This window comes from Eublepharis macularius, chromosome 15 (genome assembly GCF_028583425.1).
Source record: "Eublepharis macularius isolate TG4126 chromosome 15, MPM_Emac_v1.0, whole genome shotgun sequence".
Classification (NCBI taxonomy): domain Eukaryota; kingdom Metazoa; phylum Chordata; class Lepidosauria; order Squamata; family Eublepharidae; genus Eublepharis; species Eublepharis macularius.
The window spans coordinates 21,920,607-21,944,065 of record NC_072804.1 but is presented as its reverse complement, the minus strand read 5'-3'; the positions used below and the strand labels follow the sequence as shown (position 1 = coordinate 21,944,065).

The 23,459-nt window shown below is 47.4% G+C and overlaps 1 protein-coding gene across 2 annotated transcripts in view; it reads right to left on the bottom strand.

The window, feature by feature from the left end:
* The window catches only part of SLC2A9 (solute carrier family 2 member 9), a 116,750-nt gene that overhangs the window by 78,331 nt on the left and 14,960 nt on the right, over positions 1–23,459 (bottom strand). The window contains exon 2 of one of the 2 annotated variants that reach the window (XM_054999401.1): positions 14,730–14,815. In XM_054999401.1, coding sequence (XP_054855376.1) covers positions 14,730–14,807 — 78 coding nt within the window. In that variant the 5' untranslated portion in view covers positions 14,808–14,815. Of the gene's footprint in view, positions 1–1,267; positions 1,503–14,729; positions 14,816–23,459 lie in introns of those variants that run through there. The other variant, XM_054999402.1, reaches the window with a different exon arrangement.

Here is a 23,459-nt window from a genome sequence, read left to right as displayed (position 1 = left end):
CATCGCTACCACTGCAGAATTCAATCACTCCTAGAGTAAAGAAGGAGTTCCTTTCGCCCATCCTGGTGCCATTTGCCAATTAACATAACTGGGTGGCCCAGGAGTACTAGGATTGTGGGAAAGAAGGAAAAAAACTCTCTCTACCCGCTTTTCACTTCCCCATGCATAATTTTGATAAATTTTGGTCGTGTTGCCCCTTGGTAAAATGGGGCACAGGAAAAGCACTCTGGCCCTTTAATAATTTCACCTGCCCTCTCCTGCGCTTTCCCCAGCTCTGCATTTTCATTTTTGAGACAGTAGAAAAGAGTAAGAGTAACAGAATTTGTGGCAGGGTCGGAGCTTTCATGAGCCACAGTTCACTTCTTTAGATACTTGTGAGCTGCGGCTCACGGAAGCTCATACCCTCTACCACAAATTCTGTTAGTCTTATAGGGACAACTGGACTCTTACTCTTTTCTACTGCTACAGACAGCCTAACACGGCTACGCATAGTGATCTATTTTTGAGACAGGGCAGCCAGAACTGCAGGCAGAAGGAAGGCGGATCCAGAGCCCCACTGGATCTGGTCGGACTTCCAGAGCTCCGGTCACGCACCATCCGTGTATTGTGCGGTTTGACTTGAGCCCACAGGGAAGCTACCGAGAGTGAAAATCCAGAAACGGGAGGCAAACAGCAAACTTTTCGGTGCCCCTGGGCTAATAATAACCGGGCTCCTCTCTCTCCCTTTAGCAACCCGTATTTTTAGCCCTCCAACTGAGCAGCTGCCGCGCCAAAGGTCTTGGAAAGGCAAAGGCACCCGCACCTCCCAAGGGCTCGAGGTTGGCACGGGAGCAAGGACGACGGAAAGAGATAAGGCAAGCTCAGGCGTTGCAGTTGCCAAAGAACAGCCGGAAGGTTTCCTGTGCCCAGCCCAGCGGGAACGTGGCCCGCGCCGGCGGACAGGAACCGCCGCTCCCGAGTTCGCCTCCGCCGCAGGCTGCATCGCCAGCGCCCCCCGCCCCCGCCCCATTGCATTTGTGCGCTCCACGCGCATTTCAGCCTCGGGGCCAGGAAAGGGCAGCGCAACCGGCGCGGCTCCGGAGCAAGGGCCGAAGCGAGCCCGGGGCTCCTGAGCAGGTGCAAAGCGCAGCCCCGGGCAGCCTCCAGCGCCCGCAGCCCGGCGAGCGGCGCTGCCCGCCGCGGAGCCCCCGCTTCGCTCCCTGCAGCCGCGTCCTGCTCCTCCCGGCGCTCCCCCTCCCTGCCGCCCGCCCCCCGGCGAGCCACTTACGGGCTTCCCTGCCTTGCGGCCGCTCTGCAGCAGCGGGACCAGGTTGGCCATGCCGGGCGGCCGCCTCCGCCTCCCGCACACCGCGGCGCCCGGGGCGGCGGCGCAGCCAGTGCGCTCTGCCCTGCCGGCCGCTCCCCCGGGCGGGGCGTCCCAGGTGCAGAGGCCGAGCCCGGAGGCAGCCCCGAGGCGGAGCCGGGCCGGGTGTCGCCAAGGACGCGCGGCCAGGGGGGGCCCGGCGGCGGCTGCTGCGGCGGCTGCTGCGCTTTGCGCCGAGGCGGAGCGAGCGGGCCCGGCACGCCCCCCACGGCCCGCTCCCGCTCCGGCTGGGGCGGAAAGCCGGTTTGGCTGGTGGGGATCCCCCTCCCCCTGCCTCCCTCCCGCCGCCCGGCGCGGTCGGCTCCGCTCTCGCTCTTGGCCGCCTTCCCTGCCTGCCTGCCGCCGCACCAAGGCGGCGCCGCTTGTTCGCCAGCACATGGCGGAAGGCAGCGCCTTATGCAACGCGAGCCGCCGGGCGGCGGGAGGCTTCGCTTTGGGGAGTCCTGCTCGGGGCAGGAGGTTTGGAGGAGCGAAGGATCTGCTCGAGGGCCAGATTCACACGCGCGGATCGGCCCGATTGAAGGGTTGCCAACTCTGGGTCGGGGAATTCCTGAAGATTTGGGGGGAGGAGGGGAGGGGGAAACTCTGTGGGGGAGGGGAGTAGAAAGTCATAATGTCGTAAAAAGTCATAAAGCCGGCATTTCCCCCAGGAAAACTGATCTCTAGTCTCAAGAGGGGTTTACTCGTGTTAGTTTGCCTGTAGCAGTAGAAAAGAGCAAGAGTCCAGTAGCGCCTGTAAGACTAACAAAATTTGTGATAGGGTGTGAGCTTTTGTTAAGCTGTGACTCAGGTAAGCTCATACCCTACCCCCCCCCCCCAAACGTGTTAGTCTTATAGGTGCTACTGGACTCTTGCTCTTTTCTACTGATCTCTAGTTTGGAGATCGCAGGAGGTTTCCAGGTCCCACCTGGAGTTTGGCAACCCTATGATCCATCTCCGGGCTCAAGACCGTGCTTCTGTTGTTCTATTAATGAGACTCAATGGGGTGTAGTGACCAGGCTAGGATCTGGGTTCAGGTTCAAATCCCCACTCTGCCCCGGAAACGCACTGGGCGGCTTTAGGCCAGTCACACTCTTGGCCTAACTTACCTAAACATGATTTGAGTCCAGTAACACCTTAAAGACTCACAACGTCTTCAGGGTCTAAACGCTGAAGAGTCGAGCTCCCAAGCGCTCCTGGACGTCTGGTGGGTCTTTAAGGTGTTGGTGGTGGAGAGTGCCCTCAAGTCATAGCTGATTTATGGCGCCCCCTGGTGAGGTTTTCATGGCAAGAGACTAATAGAGAGGTGGCTTGTCATTGCCTTCCTCTGCAACCCTGGTGTTCATTGGAGGTCTCCCATCCAACTACTAACCAAGGCCAACCCTGCTTAGCTTTTGAGATCTGACGAGACCAGACTCACCAGGGCTATCCAGATCAAGGCCTTTAAGATATTACTAGATTTGAATCTCTCTCTTCTACTGCAGCAGGGAAAGTGGAGGTGAAATAGCCTGATTTCACCAGATCTCGGAAGCTAAGCAGGGCCAGTACTTGGATGAGTGACCACCGTGGAAGACTGCAGAGGAGGGCAATGGCAAGCCACCTTACTTGCTTTGAGAGCCCCTTGCAGGGGTTGCCAGAAGTCGATGGCCACTTGAAGGCATGTACACACACACTTCTACTGCAGACCAACATGGATACCCTCCTGAAACTACCTCACAGGGTTGTTGTGAGGATAAAATAGAGGTGAGAAGAATGATGCCACCTGCTTTGGTTCCCCACTGGGGAGAAACGCAAGCTATAGATGATGATGATGATAGACACTGCAATTCTGGGGGATGTCAGAGTCAAAGAAAAAGAACAAGAAAAAATGATTACATATAGAGATCTGGCAATAGAAACCACCCGACTATGGATGAAGAACACAAGAGTACTCCCCATTGTCATCAGGGCACTGGGAACTGCTTTGAAAAGCTTTGCAATTTATATGGAAAAACTGCAGTTTTCTGACAGAACACCTACAGAACTGCAAAGGACGACGTTACTTGGAACGGCATACTTATTGCACCGATACCTGGCTGATACTTAGGTCTCCGGCGGAAACTCGTAACCGCTCAGCAAGACCAATCAATGATAACAGACGATCTTTATGTATTATTGGTCGTGTTGTGTGAAATTTGAATAATAATAAAAATAATACGTAAATAATAAAATTATTCATGCCTTGCTAACTTCTAATTTAGGATACCACAATGCAACCTTTAAAGAGCATTGGGAAATACAGTTTGTAGCCTCCTGGCCCTTCCTGATCCCAGGCTCCATCTACCTGTGCTGTAGCCTGAATGGCCAGGTGTGCAGTGACATGCAGGGTCAATACCCATCCCTGCATCCCGCAGCACAGTGACTCCCTGTCACCAATGCTTGTAGTTAGTGCTGGGCTGCGGAGAAAAAGAGGGCGCGGGCACCCTGCTTCCTTCCCCACAGATTCCTTGACGGAGCAGACACGGGTATCGAAATGTTCTCGTCCTTTGGTGCTGGAGGACTTCAGCTTCCACAGTCTTGATCCGTGGGACTCAGGACTTCTGGGCTGTTGTGCCAACCGTGTGGCAGTCTCCATAGCCAAGCGGTACGATGGCTGTTGATGATCATATCCATGTGGATGGTTTTCCAGTCTTTGCACTGCTCTCAGCCAGCACCACTGGCACGTCTGCCTGAGACCTCAACCCCTTCTGCACGAGTCTATTTCGCTGGTTCAGTTCCCATATTGTGCTTTTTTCCTGACCATTTGCACCAGATTTGCTGCCATTAGTAGTCACTTCAGTCCTTATGCAGCTTTTCCCCGGCTTTCCTAGGAGTGCTTATATCATGACTTTTTTTTTTAAATCCACTTTGTGGTCTGCTGTTTCTCTGTACACACACTTCATCCTGTTTTGGGGTGTTCCCCCCTCTTCCCCTCTCTCCAGTTCCCATGCCAGCCCACTTCATTGTGATTAACTACTTATCAGGCTATGGATGACAGGATATGGTAGACAGACCCCTGTACCGTTGCAACAAGAAGTCCAGGCTCTTGGTTAAATGGTTTTATTCAGAAATCAAATCATTTCCTTATAGATGTCCATAGGATTACTCAGAAGCAAGGTAAGTGTCTAAGCAGTAAGAGCAAGATTGACAGGAATAGTGATATGTGGAAAAATCCTTCCTCTTAACACACATGTTTGCTCCTTCCCCCCTCCCAACAATAAACAGGGCTTTTGGCGCGAACTTGGCGTGAGAACGTCTCACATCTTTGTACTACCAAACTGAGTCACAGAGATAGCAATACATAGCAATACATGGGAGTGAGTATTATACAAGGTCATGAACACTGAAAGATTCTGCAGTCCATTAGATAAGCACCTGTACTAAGCCTGTGAGAGGCCTTGGCAATATGATAGCGAGTTACAGCAAGTAACAGCATGAAGCATTGGTTCAGGACAACAGGTCTGCATTAGCATTAGCATTGCTGACAACAGCATCAATAATGGCATGGACGTGGCTCAGACATGACACTACTCATCTATCCAGCCACTCTCCTTTCCATCTCCCATCCTCACCTCTTTTTTTTTTTAATGTTAAGCCCAACACAGGATTGATGAATCACTGGTTTGGAAGCAGAGAGGGGGAAGTTCTCCTTTCATTCTTTTTGCAGAGAGACCTTACAGCTGAAATTGACCGACCTCTGTCAATTTCACCTCCTCCCTAAGTAGAGGAGGTTAGTCAATTTCATCCCATTTCCACCCACAGGTGTTGCGATTAGAACATTTTTTAAAATGCTGCCACCTTTTTGAGGGCGGGCAGTTTGTCATCATCTGTGCCCCTCCCCCAGTTCTCATCCTGAGAACCAGCCAGAACAGAGCTGCCCACATATGGCAACCCATCACCCAAAAAACGGGGCCGCACAGATCAAACATGAGAAGTGGGAATGGCCACCTACAAGCCGATTCTATGCCTTTCGGCTTGACTTCAGGGATAGTGAGCAGTTATGTCCCCGGTGCAGAAGGGGCTCTAGTCAAAGTTTGGGAGAGAGGACAGACTTGGATAATGGATGTGATAATTCCCAGGAGCCCTCTCCTTAATGCTGGCATTGTCCTGGCATGCCAGGTAATAGCAGAGTGGCAGGGCAAAGCATGGCTTGTGCATTGGCAGAACACTCAAGGCAAGTTAAAACAAACCCAGGTCAGGCAGAGTCTATCAATTCAAAAGGCACCTCCTCTATGCAAATGCGTTTATGTTTGACAGCTACCCAACTGGCACTCCTGGTAAGATTCGTCTGGAGATCCCAGACACCACAAGCTTTGCTAGGTAATGAGGGTTGGCAGGTCTGGCATTTTGATGGGGTTTGGGATACTCACAATAGCTGGTTTAGGCCCCATTTATTTTGCAGGTTTACAGCTTCTTGAAAGCACAACGGAGCCTTAAAGCAACACAGCACATGGTGCTAAGGGAGAGATCAGCTTAAGAAAAAGGGCCGCATTTGAGAACAGCCAGCAGCACCCAGATCTTCTAGGGCCCATGGACTGTAGGCCTTGTGGGTGAAAAAGCCCCGCAGCTAATATAGCTGCTTTTATTTTGGGGGTCCTTTTTGGAAGCTGCACATGCATAAACATCAAGGGGGTCAGGCCTTTCTAGCTGCCTAGTCAGAGCTAAGCTACAAGAGACGTATGACACGAGGACGCACATGTGATAGGAGTCGCGCAATGTTAGCCGGGAAGCTGAGTTTTAAAAGAGATCGGAAGGCTTTGTCAATTTCCCCTCTCTACAGAGCCAGAAAAGTTCTCTGCTCAGAGGGTTTGTTAATTTCCTCTTCGCCTCCCAAAGGCTCTGTCAGTTTCACCTCCCCTTCTAGGAGGCAAAAAGGAAATTAACACTCTGAGGAGGGATCTTTGCTGGCTCTGTAGAGAGGAGAAATTGACAAAGCCTTCTGATCTCGTTTAAAACTCAGCTTCCTGGCTAACATCACAACTCCCTTTACATGCGCCTCCTCGTGTCATTTGTCTCTTGTAGTTTAGCTCTCAGTCCACACTGGGAATGGGATGCCTTTGGTGAACCTGTGGTTCAATGTACCTTACTCAAATCCCATCTCATGAGAAGTCTCACATATGATCAGGATAGGGTTGCTTTCTAGCAGTGCAGATCTATGCACGCTAACCCCATGGGCTTCTGTGGATTTAGAAGAGATGAACTTTGCTTAGGACTGCAGTCTAAATCCTTCTACAAACTCAAGGTTGGACTAATGCAACACACTGCTTGGGGCTTGCCCTTCCTGGCTGGCCAGAAGCTTCAGCAGGTGTGGCAGCCCACCTCCTCATGAGGAAGACCACAGCAGCTCTCACCAGGCATCGATAGCCCCAGCATTAAAACACATATGAGTGAATGCTGACCATTTAGGCATTCTCAGCATTCACCATCATATCACGCCAGAGACCTCCGAGCATGTGCAGAGAGGCCTAGTCATGTTGTCGCATGCCTGGAGTAGACTCTAGAGTCATTCCCAATTCCGTAGTTTTCCCTAGAGGTTTGGCAGAGCAAACAAGGTGCTTTTCTGCCGTTGCCAACATTTTCCAAGGAACCGGGTTGCGTCCACTACCATGTGAAGGAAGGCCCGGACACACCCAACTCTTACCATTTTGCAAGATCTATACACCAATGTGCATTTTATCTCAGCGAAGATGAGCCTTTTTTTTTCACCCAGCCACACCGAAGTTCCTCTTTTCCATTTCATTGTAAATGCAATAAACATTTTTAAAAGGTGCGGAAGCAGTTAAAGAAGCTACAATTAAGCACTATCCCAGTCCCGGGGGCAAAGTAGCTTGACACACCCCTGGAGAGTTTTATAACTGATGATACTGAGGCATGTTGTGTGCAAAAGGTAATCCCTGCCTTTTAAGTTTCCTAACCTTAATAGGCCAATTATAAAACCATGACGAGTTTACATAAGAAAAATTAGTGATGTGCCACAAAGATATAAAATCGGCAGGAATTTCCATTTTAGACCTTCTCTTAGTCCCCTTTACGCACTGTGTTAAGTTCTCTCATCTCCATTTCCAAGAACAAAATACACTCAGCAGCAACAACGGCAGCATTCTTGAGTGACAAAACAACATGCCTCCCTGCAGCCCCCTCCCATTCTCCTCTCCTTGCATATTATGCAGGTAGAAAGCCATTGAAGGATTTGGCGTCTAAGTTACATTATTCCTTACTAGCTGAGGGGGAAAGCAGATCAAGTCAAACTCCAGAGGGCGAGCCATGTTAAGTCTGTTGTAGCAAAATGACGAGGAGCCTTGTGGCACCCTCAAATGCCAGCACGTTTCGCATGGCATAAGCTTCAACTTCATCAGAAGGATTGTGTCTTCCTATGGAGACAATGCCAGCATTTATCATGGTTTCCCCAGGGCTATCCTGCTGCATGGATTCTATTTGGAAATTAAACCACAGATTCAACCCGCCTTCTGAATCAACTCTGTCTTCCTCTCATTTTCTCTGAATTTGAACTATTTATGCAAACAGACTGGACTTTGGGGGGCTGTTCTTCCAGTTAGTCACAGCCACAGAGAAAGATAAGCAGACTGCCCTTTGCCACAAACACAATAGCTATCAAAACCTCAGAGTACTAGATGGCATTTCCAAGATGAATCTACTAGATGGTGTGGGTCTCCAGCTCGCTTTCGGCAGATGATGCCAGGTTAGGGCACATCTGGGTAGATTCTTCAGAGGAGACTTAGAGGCCTGTTGCACATAGGGACCTAGTGTAGGAGGGGACCTAAGGCTGCTTCCACATGGAGCCAGTTTGGTGTAGTGGTTAAGAGCGCAGGACTCTAATCTGGAGAGCCGGGTTTGATTCCCCACTCCTCCACTTGAAGCCAGCTGGGTGGTATTGGGTCCATCACAGCTCTTCCAGAGCTCTCTCAGCCCCACCCACCTCACAGGGTGATTGTTGTGGGGATAACAACACACTTTGTAAACTGCTCTGAGTGGGTGTTAAGTTGTCCCAAAGGGCAACATATGATGATGATGATGATTTAACAACAACAACAACAACAACACGGAGCACTTTTTTGCAGCAGCCACATGATTACCATCTCCTAACTAGCCACTTTCCAGGTTTCCCCCTGCTTGGCTCCAATATTTCCCAAACCTGCTTTGCCACAATCTTTAAGGAAAGGATGCAGTCCAAGCATGTTTTCACACCACCTGGATGGGAAGGTGTGCATTTTCAAACATCCCAACACAAGAGAGCTTTATGGGAGCTTTAAAAAAATAGCAAATGCTATTGTGCTACAGTGCATTAATATTATAATGATTTATTACCATAGTCTCATAGTTCCTCTGAATTGCCAGCTACCTTTTTTTTAAAGGTAAATTGCTAGCTCTTTTTGTTGTAGAGCTATAAGTGAAAAAGTGCAGGGAATTTTGTCAGAAAGGAATGAGGAGGAGAAGCAGCAAGACAGTTGGCAGTGGCAATGAAAGCAACGTAAAGAACTGTCAGTGTGGGGGTGTATCCCAAAAAAGTGAGCTGTGACCTGGGAGATCTCTGGTTCAAATCCTTCTTCTGCCGCCTTAGATGAACCACAGCCTCTCAACTAGACTTTCCATCCTCAGTACAGGAATGATAATAATACTAGTCTAGCGTCTGTGAGTTGTGAGAATTAATAGGAGTTCTGAAATAACATGCTAATTATTATTACGCCACAATGGAAATACAGAAAAAGTACAGAATGTGGTATAAGGCACTGAAACTCAACTTCCTTTATCTCCTTCCCCACCTAAAAAAGCAGTTTCTGGTATGTTGGTTTGCAAGATAAATGTGGAAGTTCTAGAGTTAATTCCTGCTGAGATCTTAGAAGCCGAGGCAGATCTGAATAAGGCTAGGGGATGCTCTATACAGCCCTCAGGGCCAGAATGAATTGTGCAGCATGATAGGTTTTAGCCAGGTTTTCATCATTCATACAAATTGCTTAGCACTGTTTTTCTTCTCACGGAATTCGTATTACCTTGTCACAGAATTTTATTTTAGCAGAGTTTGCAGCATCCTCAAATGAGGCACTACTAGATCAGCAACCTTTTATTGGCATTCAATAAAACAATAAAACAATTTACGACGAGCAGGGCAGGAACCAAAAGAACAGCAAAATCAATCGATAGAATTTACCATATACTCCCTAATCCACATGGCAATTGAGAAATACAAAGCAACCGTATGTGTAGTGTGGGCTGAATGATCTGATAGTCGGAAAGAAGTGAATCCTCTGTCAGATTGACCCTGACGATTGATCAGCAGGGGGCTAATCAAGGGGCCAAGCTACAAGTGACGAATGACACTTGAACGGCAAGTGGATTGAGTGGAGGGCAAGTGAACAGGGAGAAATACACTTGCCGTTCAAGTGTCATTCGTCACTTGTAGCTTGGCCCAAGGAGTCCCACACGGGAACATAAAAGTCACAATAAAATAAAACATGAAGTATGGATTCGGGTTGCATCCTTTCACAAGGACATAATCTATTGGGGTAGGGTGTGCTTGTAAATCTCCCAAACAGAATTTCAGAGGGTAAAATGTTAAAACATGCAAGCATAAAAGCTCGGCGTAGGTGAGGGAAAGACAGCAACGAGAAATAAGGGGCAGGGATGATTCCAAACTCCAGTGGGGAGCAGGTCTGCTGTGCCAGAGAGCTGAGGGTCTGCCTATCAATATCTAGCAGTCTTTGTTTTAGGAATCTGAAACTTTAGTACCACTACCAATATATGGGTGCAATAGGGAAAGATACGCCATCTCCTGAATTTTTAAACCTATCATACTAAAGTCTGTTGCAGAAGTGTGATTTAGTTGCTTGGACAACACTTGAGAGCCACCGTCTGTGCTTTAAAATATTTTATGTCCATCACTTTAATTCATTTTCTGGTTTATGGAGGTTTAATATTCATGAGAAAATTACTTATAACAATACCATATAATTTGATTTTGCAACACACTGTTTTTCATTCATACACAACGTGTGCCTTCATATGACTATTTTATTTGAGAAATGCTATGGAAGATTTTGGTTACAGAGAGGTATCCCACTATATAAAAGGCTAAGTGTATTCAAGACACCTCACTTCCTACCCTGGTGCGCCACCAGAGGGCGCAGCTGTGGAGAGAAGCCCAGATGAGGCAGCCAGACCTCAAGAGAGCATGCTGTGGTGGGAAGCCCAGGACAAAATCAGGTACAGAGAAGGCAGCAATGCCTGCCCTTGCCTCCACCCAGCTGGGATCAGGAGTGGAGAAGGTGGCAAGGCTCGCCCTCCACTTTCACCCAGCCGGGATCAGGTACAGAGCAGGGAGCAATGCCTGCCCCCTGCCTTCACCCAGCTGGGATCAGGAGCGAAGCAGGTGCTCCTCGTCTTCACCCAGCTGGGATCAGGAGCAGAGAGGAGGCAATGCCCATCCCCTGCCTTCATCCAGCTGGGATCAGGAGGGGATCAGGTGGCAATGCCCGCCTGCCCTTCACCCAGGTGGGATTAGTAAGGGAATAGGTGGCAATGCCCATCTTCACCCAGCTGGGATCAGGAGCAGAGAGGAGGCAATGCCCGCCCTCTGCCTTCACCCAGCTGGTATCAGTGGCGAAGCAGGTGGCAATGCCTGCCCCCTGCCTCACCCAGCTGGGATCAGTATTGGAGCAGTGGCAATATCCACCCTCCGCCTTCACCCGGCTGGGATCAGGAGGGAGTGCCCATCCCTTCATCCAGCTGGGATCAGACAAGGAGAAGGTGACAATGCCCACCCCATTCACCTGGCCGGGATCAGGAGCGGAGCATGAGGCAATGCCCATCTCCCCTTCACCCAGCCTAGGTCAGGCACAGAGTAGGAGGCAATGCCCGTCCCCTGTTCAATGCCCGTCTCCCCTTCACCCAGCCAGGATCAGGTACAGAGGCCGTGGTCATGCCTGCCCCCCGCTCTTCATCCAGCCGGGATCAGTGACGGAGAAGAAGGGAATGCCCGCCTGCCCCCCCCCTTTCTAGAGTCTGTTGTATTTTTTCCCACTTTTTAGGTCTGATTTGTTGGAGATTTTGCCTTTGGGAAAGGACTTCAATGGTTTCCACAAAGGATTTATGTAAATAAAACGATTTGCAGCCTTTTGCAACAAACAGGCCAAGAAATTGGGTTGCCAGTTCCAGCTTGGGAAATGCCTGGAGATTTGGGGGTGGAGCCTGGGAGAGTGGGGCTCGGTGAGTGGAGGGAGCACAGCAGGGGTGTCATGCAGTAGAGATGCCATTTCCTCTCCAGGGGAACTGATCTCTGTAGCATGGAGAGCAGTTGGAATTCTGGGAGATCTCCAGGCCCCACCTGAGGTTGGCAACTAGGGTTGCCAGGTCTCTCATGTCCCCCGGCAGGGGATTGGGTTCCTGGCACCCACCCTACCTTTTCTTTTCCTTTTTCAACTTCTCGGCATGCGTGATGATGACACTTCTGGGACTGGCATCGCCGCGCATGCAGGAGAAAGGGTGCTTGTGTCTCCTTTCTCCTGGCCACCACCGCTGGAGCTTGCTCACGGTGGCAGAAGCAGCAGCGGCGGCAGCAAGAGTGGCTCACTGTTGCCAGCACCACCCACTGCCACTGCCACTGCCGCTGCGCTGGTGAAAGCGGCCTGCAGTGGCAAAAGCAAGCAGCGGTGGCAGCGGGAGGCACTGGTGACAGCGAGCTGCTCTTGCTGCCACTGCCACCACTAGCTCTTACCACTGTAAGCCGCTTTTGTCAGCGCTGTGGCTCCCGCACCACGAGAGCAAGCGGCGGTAGCATAAGCAGGCGTCGCTGGCAGCAGTGGCAACATTGAGAATGGCCTGCTTTCACCACTGCTGTCGCCTGCTCTCATGGTGCGGGAACGCGCCCCCCCACCCAAGGGTGTGATGCACCCCCCAGGAAGGGAGCGCCCCAAGGAGCGCACCCCCTGCCAGGTGGGTAAATGGGAGCGGGGTGGGAAGGGTGGGATCAGGGCATCCCCCGCCCCGGGCTGGGGGATAGCAACCCAATTGGCAACACTACCAAGAAAGGCTGCGCCTGCTGAAGCAAGCTCCATCTACGCCAGAGAGATGAACTGCTCAGATGGAAGACCCTGGCCAGAGTGAGCAGCTTTCATTTCCAGGTTTTCCCTGGAAGAGATGTCATGGCATGAACAATGCCACAGGTGTCCCCCCCCCCCATGTCCCTGTGCCCCCAAGCTCCTGCCAGATGCCAGGCATAGCCTAGTACCCCTACCACTGTGCAAGGCCTCAAAAATAGGAAACAGTCATTACCATGACTGCTATTCATTAAGTAGGGTCATATTGGCCAAGATCAAGAGTCTACCAAAGGACACTGAACGTCGAGTAGTTATATCTCAACTCCATGCTGCACTGAGATGTCTTCCCCACTTCCCGGTGTCAGCACAAAGAAATGAGTACTCGCAAAAATGCTCTGGTAAAACCAGTTGTAGGGTGCATGGGGCCCAGACGTTTTATAGATTCTGGAGAACGATGGGGCTTTCCACATGATTTTTTCCCCATCAGTTCTGGCCACATATTGCTTCAATTTATCCCCTGATTTCCACACACATTTTTTTTTTGCCTTTAGTTTTCACTGCAGGTTTTTCGGTTTTTCCTCACTTTTTCCCAGTTCGAGACTACTATTTCCCCTATCTTTTCCTGGAAGCCAATTTTGAGTTGATTTTTCCCTTGTACATAATGTTTCTCTCAGTTTCGTTTATCCTGCCCACTCCCACCCTCCTCCTACCTACTTTTTGATGACTGGACGTTCACCATTATTGAAACACTCCCCCCCCCTTTCCTTCCCCCTCCTGGTTTCATTTTCTATCTTTTTTAAATCATCATTTTCATATTACTGTTGTAATAATAGATGCAGCAGATTCTTCATCTATTATTTTTAAAAACATGTCTCTAGTCCTTTCCCTTGCAGAGATACACCTTTCCCCTTATATCTCTGCAAGGGAAGGGACTAGAGATGTACTTATTTTAAAAGTGAAAGCTGGGAATTCAGAGAATCTGCTGCATCTGTTATTACAGTGGTAGGTTGATACAGCAATATGAAAATGACTTAAAAATTGCAAAAGCCCTGGTGGCCTAGGGAAAGAGGGTGGCACCAGAAAAAGCAGCACTGTTTGAAAAGTGCATAGCCACTGCTGCTCCAGGATCTGTCCCATCACAGGTTGGTTTGCCCTGCTGGTGCTGGCCTCAACCTTCTGGCTGTGGGTCAGTCTAGGCAGGCTCTCCAGTTTGGACTGCAGGGGGAGAGCTTAGGTACGTGTGTTGGAGCTGGTCACCTTTTAGGCTTCCCCATACAAAGACTTCCCCATCTGTTCATTTTCAATCTTTTTTTAAAAAAATGCAGCCCTTATATGGATATAGCAAAATAAGCATCTTCAAAAACTTTAAAAGGGGTATGTGCACTCCGACGTCATTGATGATGCCCCCATAGCACTCTCACTTGAAAATCCTGATGATTTAAGGCAATGCTGCACAGACAGAAAATTTGGAAGAGTACCCTTGAAATGCCACATTGAAGTTTGAAGGGGAAGCTAAGCATCTGGAATTTGGAAGAAAACCTGAAGAGGTATGAGGCTGAAAGTGGCAAAAATCGCCCGTGCGAGAAATAGCCAAAATAAGCTGACTCCAAAACTGTACACGTGTGAAGGGAGGGTAGGTGTGGAGAAGAACAGTACCCAAACCCATTCTAATGCTTGGGGATTGACTGCTAAGAAAGTCAGGAATAAGCTGAGTGTGTGGGAAAGCCCTGAAACAGCCTTGGCAATGGTCATGGTGGATGGGATGCTACTTAGTTTAAACGCAAGACGAAAGCTTTCTGATTTCTCTGTCCCCCTTGCAGAGCCCTCTGAAGTTATGCCCCAAGGTGTCGGTGAACCACCTAGGAACAAATCAGGTCTAAAGTGGGACCCACTTGCAAAGTAATCTCATACTGTTTTCCAAGGTTGCAAGTTTCTTGTCTAATACCAGAAAGAATTTTGGAAGTTCTGTTTATTGCCATTGTTTTTTGACATATACACTCATTTCCCCTTCTGTCGCAAAAATACCCAAAGCAGTTTACGAGCACTGCATAAATACCATAACATCAAACCATAAAATGTGAAAACCCTTTAAAAGTGAATCTGCAACATGTAATTAAAATAATAGAAGCAAAAACAATAACTTGGATCCACACACCCTGAAAACGATAGCCCCTTGATTCCATTGCTAAGTAGTTGAGGTCTGTGACTTCACATAGATTGATCATTAACAATCAGAGCATCACTGGACTGCCAAATCAAAACTCTTGTTTGCGTGTTAAATTATTTTTAAAATGGAAAAAAAATAAAGTACCACTTACAACTTTTTTTTTCACTACAGAATTATCTTGAACTTCGCCGTTGCTTTTCTCTTTAGTCTCTGTGCAGTTGTTTTTCATTTTGAGATCTGTTGGGGATACAGAAAGATGTTTGCAGTGAATCCTCTGATAACTAACTGTCTGGCAGAATTTTACTTCTGCAAACCCACTGAAGAGCACTTACAGAAGCAAGCAAAACGTCACACGCCTCTGCAGTGAGGTCTGTGTGGCATCATACAATCAGAACACAGCAACACTGGGATCTTATTTTAGAAAAAAAATATTTCTGAAAGTTTATTGATAACATTTTAAAGGCAAAGCCATATAAACCAGAGTGATGTCTAACCACTGGATTGCACAGCCTTGATCAAGTGGAGAGCAAGTGGAGGGCAAGTGGACAGGGAGGTTCAAGTTCAAGTTTATTGTTACAATCTGCAACCAGTACATATAAAACCATTTGCAAAACCACGTCTTCCACCGACTTCAGGCTGTGGAGGGGGGATCTGGCATGGGAGAGGCGGGGGCCTCTGAGTGGTTTGACAGTTTCTCACTGAAATACATAACTCTCAAACTGTTTTCACTTCTACTTGGGAAAATGCACAGATTCACCCAGTGGGTGTGAAGACAGCTTTTTGGAGGGGGGAGGGTATTGGCAGCGAGAAAATGGAGCAAGGAGTGAAACATTTTAATTTCACAGCCACTCCATGCCACATTCTACCCGGGAACTGCAGTGTTGGGGGCTGCATTCTGTAAAGCAACAGGGGAAAAAAATCAGAGAACGTATAATGCTATGTTTCAGAAGGTACATAGGCTTGACTGAAGTCCTAAAAGGAGAATTGCTTCTGTGATACGTTGGATGTTTTCACACCCGTTAGATCAGGGGTGGGCAATTGTTTTGGCTCGGGGGCCACTTTGTGGGAGCGGAGGTTAGCGGAGGGCCACACCTTTTAAAATGATTGCATTCATTAGTTAACTTTGCATTTCAGAAAAGGTATAAATTGTATCATAAAAATCAATAAATATAAATTAAATAGTGGTAGTTTTATTCAATTTATTTATTGTGCTAATTTCATATCATCTATAGCTGCAAGCACATTTAATTTTTTCTGACTGTCTTGGTGGGCCACAAAAAACTCTGTAGCGGGCCGTATGTGGCCCTCGGGCCGCAATTTGCCCACCACTTTCAACACACTTTAGCAATTATTTGCAACTGGATTTCCCTGCCCAGTTCAATCAGGGCACACCAATTATGGGTGTGCAAACAACACTCGCCATTCACTCCTGTACTAATAATCAGCACTCAGAATTTATTACTCAGAATAAATAGCAATATCTTTGTATACAGCATCATCAAAAACAGAGTCATCCGTGTTATTTCTTAGACCTAATCTACCCTGGATGTTAGCAGGGCTTGGTTAGCAGTGGCCAGACCACAGGTTTCCGCAACGGCCAGAGGTGGGACAGCAGCAGAACTTGCTGAAAGAGTCATCATGGCATGTGAAAGAGGGTGAGCATCTATCTGCAGGGCTGGTATTTCCAGCATCCTGAAGCTCTGAGCCCCAATCTGCGAGAAGGAGTGCAAACCCATTCAGAAGAGGGAAAATTCTCACTCCCTGGTAAGCTCTCTCACCAACCAACAATACTCTTGATCTTATCTGGACTGTTCCACTGGCCATCACCAGCCCACCTGTTCATAATATCTACAGTCTTGTGAATTCACGAAAAGGAGAAACAAAACTGACAGTCATCATGATAGCGCTTTGCTCATACACCCCCCCACCATCACCACCACTAGCAGCTTCATGCAGAAGTTTAACAGTATGGGAGAGAAGACAGGAAGCCAACTTCTGCAACCTCTGGGAAGCCAACTTGTGCAACCTCCGGGAAGCCATCTTGTGAAACTTGCATAAACACCACAGGTTCCCGAGCACCGCAATGTGGAACCAGCCTGCTGAACACGCTGCAATGTAGTATTCCCCCTCCCTACACTCACACTTCTTATCTCAGACAGCTGATTCAAAAGGAAGACATGATTCGTTTTATCAAAAGTAACTGAGAAATGCAGGAGAATAAAGAGGACTGGATGCTCCGGTCCCTGTCCAATAGGACAAGCAAAGCATAACTGGGTCAGAAGCCAGATGGAAATGGACCTTTTGCCAAGGAATATCTGGAGTTGAGCATTTGCCACCCTCTCAAGCATTTTGCCTCCCAAAGGGTAGATTGCGACCGACCAATAATGGTTAAAATCTTCAGGATCTAACAGAGCATTTCTACGGAAATGGCCGTACAGCCACATCTTCAAGGTCACCAGAACCACCTTTTACTTCGGCAACACGTTTACTCTTCTCACTCAGCCCATACCAGCCACTCCCCTTTGGCTAGATGTGAAGATGGGTCACAGCCCTCCAGTCCCCCTGCCAGCATCTTCAAGCAGTCATAACTGAAATTCATCCCTAAATCAACAGGTGAGACGCTTCTGGAGAAGTTGCGGGGCGTTTTGCTGGTCCCTGCCACAGTGTGTATGTGGGGGTACGGAATCCACACCCCATCCCCACGTGATTCTCATGGGTCCCCACTTGTAGTTCACAAAATTCTACAAGGCAACGCTCCAGCAAAAAAAAGCGTATGATCACAATTACGTGTGTACTGAAATTTGTCCTATTGAAATGAATGGTTCTTACTTTGGCTAAATGTATTTCCATTTTTCCTTCTACAACCTACCTCCAAACTTCGGCACAGTCTCATAGAGGCCCAAGGTTGTAGCCAGCCTTCCTCACTAGGTGGAGCTGTCACCTTTCCAGGTGAAACTTCAAAGGAATGAAGACTCTGTCACTTCCTCATAACTTGTACAGCCTTGTGACCAAGGTTCTGTTCTTTTCTTGTTGCTAAGAAAGTTACCCTAGGAGAGGGAGATTTGGCTAGAGGGCACCTGATGTGTGGAGTGCCCAAAGGGTCCATTTAAACCCCAAAGCTCTTTAACCTCTATGTAAGACTATTGGCCAAGATCATCAGGAGCTTTGAATTGGGTTCCATTCACACCAATATGATGATGACACTGAGGGCCAAATTACAAGTGACGAATGACACAGGTTGGACACTTGTCAGCTTCCCTCAAGTTTTGATGGGAAATGTAGGCAGCTTGGTGGAATGTTGGACAAGTGGCAGTTGAAAAGTTCATTGGACAGCAGACGGAGAGACAAGCTGCAAGACCAGGTCGCCTATATTTCCCATCAAAACTTGAGGGAAGCTGACAAGTGTCCAACCTGTGTCATTCGTCACTTGTAGCTTGACCCTCAGAGTTTTGAGGCTGGGGTCAAGTGGCTGAAGCGTTATCCCAGAGAAGATGCTGATTTGAAAGGCAGAATGTTTGGCCAGAGCTGATCTACCAAACTAGATAGGGTTAACTTGTCCATCAAGATTGAAGTTCAGAGCTTGAGGGCGCTCCTGAACCCAGTCTTGCTAATGGATAAGCAGGTCGGTGATGTTTCTAAGAGCACTTTCTTTCAGTTACATCTAGCTCATAAGCTGGCCCCTTATCTAAACTCTGCTAACCCGGCTACATTGATTTGTACTACCGTAACCTCCAGTGTGGATGTACCACTGTAAGATGCTTTATGTAGGGCTGCCTTTAAGGCATCCTGGAAGCTCCACTTGGTACAGCAGCAAGATTTCTTTCTGGGGTTCAGCTGCTTGGAACTCTAGTGCTGTGGCAACTGCACTGGCTACCAGGCCCAGTTTAAGTGCTGGTTCATTCCTTTAAAATGCTTCGCATCCTCACACTTATCAAACCACATCTCTCAGAGCCAAGCTACAAGTGGTGAATGACACTTGCCTGGCAAGTGAACAGACTCAGGGCCAAGCTACAAGTGACAAATGACACTTGAACGGCAAGTGGATTGAGAGGAGGGCAAGTGAACAGGGAGAAATACACTTGCCGTTCAAGTGTCATTCGTCACTTGTAGCTTGGCCCATACGTGTATTCCTCCCTGTTCACTTGCCATTCACTTGTGCTCCACTTGATCAAGTGGAGAGCAAGTGGATGGCAAGTGAACAGGGAGGAATACACGTGAGAGCCAAACTACGTGACTTTTTTCATGTGGAGAATACTTGATCGTTTTCGCAAGTTTTTCTGGGAACTGAAGTCCCAATGTCCTTCCCCTCTCTGTTAGAATCGCTGCCTGAAGAGCCAGAGAAAGCCGGCAGCAGCAGCAGCTTTTGCAAATCGTTCCTCCAGTCACAAGCCTGCTCTCAACGATCTTTGGGGGCGGGCAGCTGCAACTTTCTCCCTGGGCGTCCTGCTCAGCTTCACTGACATGTCGGCTTTCTCCAGAGCAGCTCCCTGGGAGCAAGACGTCCAGCAGGAATCCTCCCTGCTGCCTGCCAGCTGTTAGTTTAAAGGGATCTTTAAAGGGCCAGGTAAGTGGATTAGAAGGGAGGGAAGGCTACGTGGGGGGGGGAGCTGCAGGCCCCCATGAACAACAAACGTGTTCATGACAGCATCATGTTCGTCAGCGTTCGTTGTTTGGTTTTTTTTCATGTTTGTGCCCATGTCTACTCATTACTGTCTCTTTCAAAGCAGTCAGAACTATACCCTCTCCCAGAGATGCTTTATTACTGTGTGGAGGTGGGTTCGTTCTCTCTTTCTGGCTGCTGCCCTCGGGAGAAGAGCAGCCTCAATGTCCGATTCCTCAGACCCCAGTTGTGGGAGCTTAGCTTAACTCCTCACAACCTTGCAAGTCTCTCTCCTTCACCTTCTGGTCCCATAATATAGGCTTGTCTCACAAGAGTTTTCCCTCCCTCTCCAGGTTGGGGAGATTCTCAGATGAAGCCTCCACCAGGACACCATCATGCTTCAGAGTTATATCCCAACTGGCTCCTGGATAGCAGAAGTCTGGCTGGAAGTCCTGCCTGCCACTAACTTGTGCCATAGTGATGTGGCTGCAGTGATGACCTGGGCAGTGTGGACAAGGCCTGATGTCACATATTGTCCTGGACAATTACCCAATCGACTACCCCAACTTGGCACAATGCTATCAACCACAAAGAGTAAGAATCAAGACATGATAAATCACACTTGTCTTGTTCATTTTAAGTCCTTACCAACTGAAAGTTGCTCCCACGGCCAGGAAAAGGCCGCCCTCCAATAGCATCCATTGACTGAATCAAACCAACCTTGGCATCTAAGAGCCAAAACACACGTTAAGAAATACCTAGGTTCAGCACATGTTCTCTTACCTCAAGGTTTGCCAGGATCTGTAGGCGTCCTGGAAGCTTAAAGTTTAGCATTTACAGAGCAGCCGGGAGGGAAATACAGGCGCCTGTATTTCCCTTCCCCTTCCTGCTGCTCTGTAAATGCTAAACTTTAAGCTTCCAGGACGCCTACACTTCGCAACAAACCTTGAGGTAAGAGAACACGTGCTGAACCTGGGTATTTCTTCTCGTGTGTTTTGGCTCTAAGTTGCAGCAGATCAGGGCTGTATTAATCCCCTGGCCGGGCCCCTAGGCTTTCAGGTATTTGGGGCCCCGTCTGGAACTTCAGTCTTTCACCCCACTACTGCTGACAGCCTGAGCCCGGCACGGTAGGTACTAGACTGCAGTATGTAGCCCTATATCCGTTTTGAGGGTCTTCTGAAGAATCCTATCCACAATTTTAAAAATATTTTTATTGTGCTAGTAAAACTCCTCAGGAAAGCACATTTTGGGGGTATAATTGTTCAATACTATAATATTTTGAAGTGAATACAATTTTTATTATTTATTAAAAATATATAATTTATGGATAATTGTTTTAATATAAGAGATAATTTATTTCACTTCAATAAGGAAGCAGTTAATTATCTTATTAATAGAGGTTATATAAGAGAATCAATTGTAATTTATGTGGGGGTATGCCTCAGCAAAAAAATTTGATGGATTCCTAGTCCATGTGGGGCCCCTAGGCTTCGGCCTAGTCAGCCTTATGAATAATATGGCCCTACAGCAGATCATTATTGTTATGACCTTTACTTTCTTTGGGGTATATTTTTCTTTTAATCTTCCCCTTACACCCTCTGGGTAGTTAGCTGCCACCAAGAATATTATATTCCAATATGTTTTAATTAAGTTTTGCCTTTGGCAACGTTCCTAAGTGTCAGGCTCCTTCGTGGTTCTATGTGGCCCTGAGGATAGGAATGGGATATAGCAATGACAGCCACTCTGGGATATAACAAAATAGACTTTTATTTAGTCAAGAAGCATATCGGTTTCATAAACATAGTTCTCGGTTCTTAAAGTTACTTCATTTAAACTCAATCATACCGATGTCTTCTAAGGCTTCACACTCAGTTAGCCTCTTTCTCTAACTCAGTAGTTCTCTCACAGAAATGCTTAAACTCCTCAGGCAGCACACAGCTAGCCTGCTTTCCTCTGACTCCTATTCACAGAAATATGAAACCTGCTCAGGCAGCCCACAGCCGGCCTCCCTTTCCCTGACTGAGTGTCCTTTCACAAACATGCTCAGTTCAGGTTCCACACAGGTTATATTTCTCTCATGAACACTTCCACATATACTCAGGCAGCACACAGCTAGCCTGCTTTCCTCTGACTGAAACCTTTCTCTCTCTCCCTCAGTCTAAACTGCATTCACTCCGCCCACACTCTGGCCGTTTCCACATGCTGTTAAAGAGACGGGCTACTTACTGAAGGGTGGCGTTTTTTCCCACAGATTCCAGATGCCTCCGATTTCAAAGCAGAAGCAGGCCGTTTGTCTTGCGTCTGATCAGCGTCTTTTCTGAGACCAGGATTTCCCGCTCTTTCCTGTGCCGGGTCAAGGACGCTGATCAGACGCAAGACAAACGGCCTGCTTCCGCTCTGAAATCGGAGGCATCTGGAATCTGTGGGAAAAAACGCCACCCTTCAGTAAGTAGACCGTCTCTTTAACAGCATGTGGAAACGGCCTCTCAGTCACCAACCAATCATATCGCTCACGCATCCCTCTCTTTCACCCCCACTCTTCACCTAGCTCACACCAAGCATTTAAAGACACATGCACCCATTTACTTGAAATCATTACAATTATATTGGTAATTTCAATAAACTGTTTTTTTAAGTCTTCCACTGAAATTACAATGGTACTTGGAAGTGGGTCATCTTTTAGATTTTCATGATTTCTTCAAATGAAGAACTTGGACTGGCTTAGGTTCCTATCATGACACCACAGCCTTTTTTTCAAGCAGTCAACATGGTTCTGCTGAGCTGAAGAAAGCCAAATATAGAATAACAAAGAAGGGCTCTTCCGGAATCTGAAACGGCACTAACAAAGATGGGACCCCCCCCTCCCCCCGGAGGTGTAACCAAATATCTCAATGGTACATAAATACTCTTACATACAAATATTATATTTTTTAAGAAAATTTTTAAAATATATTTGTCTTAGAAGGAAGTGCAATGTGCTAAAAGTGCTCAAGATAATAAATACAATAACTATATACAAAGCTAAATATTTTAAATCCTAACCATCAATAAATATTCAGACATATACAGCAAACAATTCCTTACAGGCACAATGGCCACAAATCCAGCCGCTGAAGAGAAATAACAAGAATCCGCAAGATAAGTAATTAAATACTCTATTCTTGTTCTCTTTCTTGTGTTGAAAGAAGAAGATTCTTTGAAGTCACTTCAGAAGCTCATGCTGAAATCAGAGCATTGCTGGAAGCAGCCTGACAGGTGCAGCCAGCATATAAATTCCCGTTTCATACTCCACTTTATCAAAGGCTCATAAATCAATACGACAGGCAATCCATCACTGTCAGGATTATACCAAACCGGTGTTATGATATTGATTACTTATGGATTATTGCATTTATTATCCTGCGCACTTTTAGCACATTGCACTTTCTTCTAAAATAAATATATTTAATTTTTTAAAAAATATATATAATAATATTTATATGTAAGAGTATTTATGTACCATTGAGATATTTGGTTACGCCTTCGGGGGGGGGGGCGTAACTTTGTTACTGACGAGCTGACACCAAATGGCTCCATGAATTTGCAGTCTTCTCACTGGCACCTAATCCAATTTTCAGGTGCTGCGTTTGAATGGCTGGTTAATGTTTAATTACCAGAATAATATAAACAATCCATAAAAATTGGAGGTTTTGTTTTAAAATACCTCATAAAGCAGGTGCTATCATTTCAGTGAGACGCATGCTGGTGGAGATCGTGGTTTACAAAGCTATTTGATGGGCTTAGAGGGTAACAGAGGACACATGCAGCTTCTGTCTACTGAGAGCCAAGCTACAAGTGATGCCTGACACAGGTTGGACACTTGTCAGCTTCCCTCAAGTTTTAATGGGAAATGTAGGCATCCTGGTCTTGCAGCTGTAATGGAGAGCCAAGCTGTAAAACCAGGACGCCTACATTTCCCATCAAAACTTGAGGGAAGCTGACAAGTGTCCAACCTGTGTAAGGTTGTAGCTTGGCTCTGAGTTAGATGGTTAGTCTAGCATGGTCAAGATTGTCTGCTCTGACTGGCAGAGGCACTGATGTGGGTTTTGAACAAAGAATATTAATCAAATCAAATCAAAAGAGTTTATTGTCCAAACAATCCTGAATCTATAATCCAAAATATATCAGATCATTCCACTTGAATTTGTCTTTCCATGTTTTACCTTTCCCTGTTATGTAGTTTTCAACGATTTATCCATGTTGTATTTCATATTGTAAACAGTTTTGTTAATAATTGAAATA